Source organism: Austrofundulus limnaeus, unplaced genomic scaffold (genome assembly GCF_001266775.1).
Source record: "Austrofundulus limnaeus strain Quisiro unplaced genomic scaffold, Austrofundulus_limnaeus-1.0 Scaffold38, whole genome shotgun sequence".
Taxonomy (NCBI): Eukaryota; Metazoa; Chordata; class Actinopteri; order Cyprinodontiformes; family Rivulidae; genus Austrofundulus; species Austrofundulus limnaeus.
This window is the reverse complement of record NW_013952440.1, coordinates 2,101,334-2,110,604: the sequence shown is the minus strand read 5'-3', so window position 1 is coordinate 2,110,604 and position 9,271 is coordinate 2,101,334. Positions and strand designations below refer to the sequence as shown.

General features: G+C 39.1%; 1 protein-coding gene across 1 annotated transcript in view; it reads left to right on the top strand.

The window, feature by feature from the left end:
• The window catches only part of cacna1ha (calcium channel, voltage-dependent, T type, alpha 1H subunit a), a gene marked incomplete in the record, with an annotated part of 156,161 nt that overhangs the window by 1,978 nt on the left and 144,912 nt on the right, over positions 1-9,271 (top strand). The window contains 1 exon segment of the mRNA XM_014006935.1: positions 1,965-2,425. Coding sequence (XP_013862389.1) covers positions 1,989-2,425 — 437 coding nt within the window.

Here is a 9,271-nt window from a genome sequence, read left to right as displayed (position 1 = left end):
CACACACACACGTCTGTCACTCCCTGATGACACTTTCAATAGAGGCAGGCAGAAACAGATTAAAATGTAAGCCTTAAACAAACAAGCACAATGTAAAATCTATAAGTCGTGACCTGAAAATCTTTTAACTGAAAGTGACAGAAGACTCTAATGGCCACGTGTTCTTTTTTTCTCCCCCTTTTTTATTTCCTGCTGTGTTTTAGGAGATATGTAAATGGTGCATCACTTCCAGTTTTAAATCTATGGAAGGGTGTGCACTTTAACCCTGACCCTGAGGGGATTTAAGAGAAAAAAATAAGTTCTAAAACAGAGACACATTATGGAAGAAGACAAAAGTGACATGCTGGTAATATGTAGCTACTAAAAAGCTGAAGGATTAAAAAGAGTTCGTAAAATATCTAAAATGTTAAGAGATCTTAAACGCTTGTGCGTGACATCATCAACTGTCATTTGAGCCTTTCATAGAAAAGCTTGTAAAAACTGGTAAAAAAACAGCCCTTTGTTCTATGCTTTGCTTTGTACAGAGGGTCTGGACCCTCGACTAATGAGAAACCATTGCCCGCTGGAGGCGTGGACTCTTGAAGTTGATTGGATCTGACTTGACCCAATCAATAACGTTTGGCTGTGACATATGTAGTGCGCCACCTCGACCATGAAGGATGCTAAGCTAAGAAGCTAACCGGAAATTGCATGCGCTGTAAACAAATATCCCCTGAAGAGAGACGTACCGAGCTGAACGAGATGGCTGTAAATGAGTGCTGCAGGCTTTACAAGACAACTTTAATTAAATTTCAAAGCCTTGTCAACACGGACTGAGTGACTTCACTTCCTCCACTGCCATTGCTAAACTACAGGCAGACTAAAACAGCACGGGAAATCAATGTCATTGTTCACAACTCCTCCTTCTGCTCACTGATTGGCCTGGTTGAAATTCTACCAGAGAAATCCACGTCAATGGGAGAAAGCCTACTCAGAGCATAGAAAGGAGGTTTGAGTCAAGCAGAATTGCGTAGGAAGGCAACGGCCASGCTAATACATTTCTAAAAATCCTAAAACTTAAAATACAATAGAGTAAAATTAAATGAAAATACCAAAATATCAGTTCAGTCAGGTAAAGACCACATTTCTGTGACACTGTTGAACTTTCAATGATTGTACTGTAAAGTAGATCAGATCCATAAAGCTCCAAAGAAGGCAGATGTCTTCATTTATTTTGTCTACATCTCATTGTTGTACAGTGGCGTCCCACAACACTGAGGACTCAGTCTTTCACAGTTTTTTTTCATAGGACCTAGTAGTTTGCGATAATCCACATAATATCACGGAGATCAGAAATACATGGTATGCCAGGTTATTTTTAATCTCGTGTTTTTTTGTTGGTTTTCAAGCTAAATTATTGAGAGCAATTTAATTTACTTATTTTGTAACATCAACATTAATGTAAATCAGAAATGATGCATGCTCTGTTTCCACCATCTGACAGTTTACTGAACAGTCCTGCATAATGTTTAGCTGCTAACGTTTTGACTCTTGTGTGTTTTTGTTTGGTTCTTCTTGCATTAAGATGTCTCTATAACCTGCCGTAGGCCTTTTCTGGATTGCATCTAATATCATCTAATATTTGTGTTTTTTTTTTTCCTTCCACGATTTGTATGTACTCTAAGAACGTAACCCTAGAGAAAATCGGGGCTTCACTGTATGGGGAAATTTAATGCAGGATGTTTTGCAAATTTGGTTGATGTAAAACGTACCACTGCCAAAAGCCATAGCCCAATTTGATTCATAGTTTGCATGTTTTCAAAACAAAAACAGTTTGCAAAACATAATTTCTTTCAGCTAACCTAATCTCTCTCACGCTTCTCTTCCACTGTTGTTTTGCTCAAACCATCCATCCATCTGCATGTCTGCCGTACTTCCCTCCTCGCCACCCACTCCCAACCTCTTCTCTTCTGACCTCCCCTCAGAGTGGCTCTGCCTGATGCTCTATCATGACTGATGGCGAGGGGAGAGTGCGCTTTCAGTACGACGAGTGCCAGGAGCAGGGCGAGGTGCAGGACGACGTAAGGGTTTCTATAAGAAGCGAGCCCCAAGGTCACGATGCTGACCCGGGAGGAGGCCAGGGTGAGGAGAAGAAGAAGGAAAAAGAGACGGATGAGGAGGTGGTGGTGGTGCAGAAGAGAAAGAGGAGCTGTAGCGGGCCCGGCGAAGGAGCTGAGTGGAGCGCTGAAGTTCATGAAGAGAAGGAACCGGAAGCGGAAGCTGGACCAACGCTGGGAGTTCGAATCACGGCTCCGATTCGTGACCCGGACTGCGTCTCCGAGGATGAGGAGCAGCAGCCGTACCCCGCCCTGGCTCCAGTGGCTTTCTTTTGCCTTAAGCAAACGACGAGGCCACGCAACTGGTGTCTTCGCATGGTCTGTAACCCATATCCTTTTACGTGCTGGAGCTCTGACAGCTGGTAAGACTAAAGATGTCCTCTAACAGTTCTGAATGAACACTTACACTGCTTACATTCAACACTCGAGTACAAAGCATTGGGATATACAGGGGTTTATGGTCCAGTAGGGACGATGTTCACTTTGGTCTAGTTGCACAAGTTTGGATCTGCTTCCAATTATGGATTGTAAAAAATGTCCAGAGCTTCTGTTCTTTGTTGATGTTGTATTTGGATGAGTTTAGTGTTTGGTAAATTGCCTCGTGTGTTGTTTGAACGGATAAAGAAGAAATCGGATTCTGTCGGTTGGTTGTTCAGAACAAAGCTCATCCTGGTGTGGTTTTAACATAGTAGTGTGGTCTCTTTAGGAGACAATATGAGCTCCACATTAGGGCAGTTTCATACATTCACATATAATGCAATTTTATGCCCAACAGAGCAAGACATCATTGGTTTAGATTACGATTTTATTTAACCATCTGTTAATGTTGAAAATCAATGGATGTTCAGTGTTGTCTTATAGTTACCATCCTAATTGGCCCAGATAATCCCAATTTCAGCTCCTCTATCTTTATTATTATCTTTGAGCTGAGCATCTTCCTGACATTGTTTCTTTCTATGGGTTGTTTTTATTAAACTTGCAGATTAAAATGAACAGAATACACAAATGAACTGAAGATGAATGAATGCAATATGTTGCGAAGAGTGTGATGTATTAAAACTTTACACAAGTGCACACCTCAAATCTAATTTGAAGGGTATGGAAATATAGAAATTCAAGTTTGGTAGTCTGAAGACTGCAGAAATATGCCCTTTGGAAGTGAACTGTCAGGCGTTTGAGCTTCAGACCCAACAGATATTGCAGAATAAAATGAGTCAAAAAGGCCTGCTTTAGCAGTGCTATAAAAAATAAAAATGCTAACAAAATAAATGAAATAAACAAACAAAAAAAAATCCACAACCAGAACTACTTAAATCAGGCGGATCCAGCAGCAGTTTAATTAGTGCAACGCTGCATGCAAAGATTTATTTGCTTTGCATTAATCATCGAAGACGATACCGCGCCAGGAAAAATTGATGAATCATGTCAGTTTCAGCACGACGCCGTGACGTAGCTTTGACCCACGTCGACGATTTGTCTCGAATAGGTCAATGTGCGTCAGCCAAACCCTTCCTCACGATCCTCCTCTTGAGAAGGGCCCAGCATGGATCTGATGCTACCTGGCTTTGTGGGGATCTGACATTTCTGTGAGAGACTAAACTAATTCTGTGTGTTGCTGGTAAGACGTGCATGAGGGACATGTTCCATCACACACTGTGAGGTTTGTTTGGTGCTCAAAAATAGCAGACATGCTCACACTTTGGCTGTTAGATGAAATATAATTTTTACCTTCAACCAGCTGACTGAGCTTCTGAGTAGGGTCATTGATTTCTGAAGCCAGGCTTAAAATGAGTCGTTCTGTTATTCTTCTTAAAGAGCTGTTCGAATCGTGCATGAATGTCACATTTCTTGTCAGCCTTCTTTTGGCTATAGAGTTTGGGTTGAGGTTGTGAAAGCAAACGAGTGTAACATAACTTCCAGAAAATAATTATTGGATTTATGCCCATAACTGAACACCCTTTGGAGTCAAACCTGTTCAAGATGGCTGCCACAGTGAATCAACCACTGGAAAGAAATTGCTGTAATGAAGTCAATTTTACACATATTGAGATCATATTTGGTGTGCTACTAGCTATGAGTCCCTACCATACATACCTCAAGACAGCAGATCGTGCAGTTTTGTGTGCGGCATTGCATTTTGTTATGTGTAAAAWTTGTCCAAAATTGCTAGTTTTGTGATTTTTCTAATAATCTGATTTTAGTTTAACTAACCAACTTTGGCATCAAAAGTAGTGAGGAATGATTGGGATTTTATTATTTACATATTTAAGAGTTGAAAGACTAATATGTTTGGGTTTTTTACTTTTAGAGGGTGTAGTGTTTTTAATAGGAGACCCTGACTATCACTCTKTCACATGCCTGACACTGATTTAATAACTGCTTGTGTAAGACTGAAACCAKATTATGTCACAAGAGTTGATCTCACAAGACAACTCTGTGTACTTCATTTTTTCTGTATCTGGACGTGGGGGTGTGTAAGCATGTCCCACTGTAAACAGTTTGACTTGGTGGTCCACAGTGGGCTTTTTAAGTATCATTGAAAGCATCAGTGTTCTGTCACTTAGCCACACAAAGGAATGGACATCCTATATTTACTATAGTAAATACAGATTTTCCCAGCTTCACTTCAACCCATATTCTGGGTTTACAATGAACACACTACTCTGAACGGAACTGCAATGAATAAATAGGSTGCAAAACAACCCATTTGTATTGAGAAGTCATTAATGACTGGTGGCAATTAAAACAGGTTGCTTACAATTATCAGGATGGCGTTTCAGCACAACAGCTTTTTGTCATTTATCATTTTTATCGTGCTTCTCGTCATTAATCGACTTCTCTACTCAAAGGAGCTGGGCGTAAACACCAAGCATGTGTTGCTTTCTCCAGGCTGTAATTACAGCAGTACTTTTYATTTTATATCCACGGTGGTGTTTCAAAAGCTTGAGTAACTCGTTGAACATGTATCATTCTGCATAAAAATCACTTAGAATGTTTTTGATTGTGAGCGTACATCATCCGTTCATTATGTTTCCGCTTTATTCTTATTTTGTTCAGGAGTGCGGATAGGTGGAAAGTGTGTGTGTTTGTGTGTGTGTGTGTGTGTGGGGGGGGGATTACACGTCAAACAGGTCAAGTCCACTGCAGGGTCAAGGCAGGGCCATATGAATGAAAAAAAGCATGGACACTCACACTCGCTTTAGAGTTTTCGAACATTTACGTGAGAGGAAACTGAGATTTTCTTGCTGTGATGCAACACCACCAACTATTACTAATATGCTAATGTCTTTAGTTAAATAAAAATAAGAAACTATGAACAATTGTTCTTTATTTTATTATTTGGTCAATTGAATTAATATTTTTCTAACTTTAGTATTTTGTGTAAAAGTCATATTGTGTTTAATCTTTCCTCCTCGACTCCCCCACAGCATTGTACATTTTGACTGCAAAATAAACTTATTGCTTTCTTCTTTTTTTTCAAAACAATAAACTCTCAGTGCTCGGTATAAAAATCAGTTGATGTTTTTATGTAACTTCTGATTAAAAATCACACTTCAACAGGAGTCATTTCTCTTAAAAACTTTATGATTCTGAAAATGGAATTTTCCTGAWGTTTTATAAGAAAGAGAAAAGAAAATAGACTCATGGCTGTTAGTGATTACTCTGCCTCTTTTTTGTCTTAGTGGTTGGAAATTAGCAATAATGTGTGACCTAGCCCCTCATATACATCAAACCATCAGTGTGTTATAAAGCTCTTCTTTGACTCTGCAAAAGATCAAACAGCAATAAAATGCTGAACAGGTCTTCTAATCCAGTCAAYTTTCCCAGAGACATTGGCAGGGCTTCCTGGTCTTGCTTACTGTCTAGAACCGGGTCAGAGTGGTTTGCCTTTGTGTTGACCTTGTACTGTGTTTCTCCAAAGGCTGTGGCCTCCTATATGAAGTCTACTAGGCCTTTGCTATGTTACAGCAGCCCTGATTATTAGTTTATTGCTGTTTGGCTTTTACAGTTTGAGTGCAGAGGTTAGTTTTGCCTGACTGTCTAGATCTGTGCTTTATAGCAGCAGGTAGGTACCAGAAGATTTAGAGTTGAAGGAGCGAGGTAAAAGTAAAAAAAATCCTTAAAAACATCTTTAGGGGTAATAAAAATAGCTTATTGTGCTTTTCCTATGTCATCTGTCTGTCAGTCTTAACAGCAAAACTACATTTTTTTGTATTCGGTTTTTAAGGTAAAACACTTTTTTGCTATTTAGGTTGAATTTCTTTAAAAATCTTGAGCCGACTTTTGTTTCATTTAGCATCTTTCTGGAAGATATGAAAGTTTACAGAATCTGTAAATAGATGGCAAGAAATACCTTGTTGCCGTTACAACTATAGGAGCGTGTTTCCATTTGCTTTTTTATGCAACAAAAGAAAACCATCTTTGCTTCTGCTGTGGAATACTAGAAAAGGTTCTAACAAATTTAGTATTAAACCCAACATCATAAATGGTTCAAACGGATTCAATGTAAAATTTACAGACTGTCCATTGTTTCGCTTAGACAGGGGGTCTTTGTACTCAGTTACATTTTTTAATTAAATTTATTTATTTATTTGTCTTGTGGCAAAAACCTTCACATATCTTTAATTTCTCTTGTTTGAACAATTTATCTTCCATCCGGTTCTATTAGTAACCAGCATATCCAGGGTTGACCTGTGGCATAGGCACTGTAGGCAAATGCTGAGGGCACTGTCCATCAAGGGGGCGCTACAAATTGGGGATAAAAAACATTTTATAACTTTTTATCAGAGTACTGTTCAATTCAAAGTCAGTTCATTAGGTGAATTATAGTTGATTTAGTCTGTAGAATAATCACTATTGTTCAGGTTTGTGAAGGTAGTTTGTTCTGTGGGTTCCTCAGCGGTTTTGCTACTACGTGAGGTGTTATATGGTACCGAGGGTATTTCACAATAGATGTTTAATATGATGCAATCAAGACTAACTACTCGTCCTCAGTGTGCAAACAGAAAACAAAAAAAGGATAATGGAAGTTTCTGTTACGATCTCAGAAAAAGTTCAGTTTAAAATCTGGTTTTCTGTGTTCTGCCTTCATTAAATACTGATTTTTATATACAGTTTTGTTAGGCCCAAGAATTTAWAAAAGTGCTCATCAAATGGTTGGAAAATGCATAGCTGAGTAGAACTTTCACAACGTTTTCAGGGGGAGTATACCCCTGGACCCCCTTAGAACTGCTTCACTCCACAGCTGCTCCTTAACATGGACATGTGTTCCTCAGTGCTGTCAGCAGATGTTGACAGGTATGAGTTAGACATCTGGTATTCTGTTTCAAATTATTTATATAGTTAACTATTTTAATTGAATGACCTGATTTCTAAAGAAAAAATAATAATATCAAAGATAAAACTATTTAATTTGGTATGTGAACATACAGTGTGTAAATTAGCAGTGAGAATTAGGAAATTGCACAAGGGGCACCACCTGAAATCTTGCCCAGGGCACAAAATTGTCTAGCCCCGGCCCTGAGCACAACAAATATTCACCCCTGATTGTGTACATACTTCTGGTTTTCCTCAGTCTGTATGTTGTCTCCACCTAGTTCTTGTGATTTTACATACTCCTGTTTTTGACACACGTTTTGCTGCACGGGAGTTGCTTCCTGATTCCTTACATTTGAGTCCTTTCACCAAACATTGTGACACTTTGATGGGTGCATGTCATTTTAGATTTTTATTCCTTAACAGTGCGTCACTGTGTTTGACAGTGAAATCTTTATCATTTAGCACATACAGTGTAGTCATGGCAAAAAACAACAGAAGGGTCGTTATGTGCAAACAATCAAAACAAGTCCATATTAATATAACAAATTTATAAAACATTTACGAGCAACATTTTATAATTAGTTTTTAAAGAGGTTTTTAATTGACCAAAAATCATTAAAACAACTTCACATTGATTGATTTAATTCTAATTCAATCATGCAAAATAAACAGTTAGTTTGTAAGCTACAAACAAAACATTAGTTTACAGCCCTGATTTGGATTCAAAAAAGAAACCTGACTCATAGAACATCTAATATCCATCTCAGTCTATCATAGCAATGAGCTTTACTGTTCAGAACATTATTATTACAGATTAGATCTTGTACGGAGGACCCAACAAGGTTAATTTATTACTGTTGAGTAGAATTGTTGCTCCATAATTCTTCATTAAAGATAATGTACAATAAAACATGTCAAGTGAATTATTCCTAATGCAGCCCCATAAAGACAGACTCCCACACACAGAGCATCTGTCAAGCTGCTTTCAGACCTGCGTTTAGCTTTAAGGTTTGTTAGTGGAGAAACAATTCCAGCACAGGTGATTGCTAAATTAGTTGGAAATTTTGATGGGAAACCTTAGTTTGAGAGMTAATAAACAGTAATAAATGGCTTTGTCACTTCATGAACCACAGAGATGATAAAAGAAACCTTCGTCACCTCCATCCTCGAGTGAGAAAGCCAGCGTGTCTGCTTCTTGTAGCTCATGAAATAACATCATTATATCAGTTCCTTTCCKTTTTGCCAGTGTGTAGGATGGGGAGTGAAGATAGCTGCCCCTGATGTCAGTGGGTCGTCCTGCTCCCACTGCAACCCAAACGTGCCTCCCGAGGTGGAAGTGTGAGGAGAGACAGACTCCTGYGCTTCGCACCTTCTCTGCCAGGCTCAATGCTTTGTCTTGTCGTATTTATATGAAGCAGTGGATCTATGTGTGCGCCTGTGTGTTTGGTGACTCATTATATTTGGCCTGTGCTCATCATAGCAGCAGATTGAGGGTCGTTAGGTGCCYATCTCTGCAGAGACAGAGGGATCCTTTCTTTCTGACGTGTTAAGTGTTGGCAACTCCTGTGCGGTCCCCACGTAGTGTGTGGTTGAGCGCTTTGTGCATGACTGTCCAGAATTGTGGAGTGGGCGAGGCTCACGCTTCCAGAAAATTTCATCACATGCCAAATATGGAAGCTGCATACACTCCCCGAAAAATAAATAAAAAAGAAAATCAGAGAAATGTTCAACTGATCTCATTTTTTGCATGAAATGTAGTCCAGAGGGGGAAAAAAAAACAGAAGCAGCTTCATGACGGCAAAAAATCCAAGAGAGCAGGCAGATTTCCCTTTAATGAGTGGACTTAAGCATTAAAG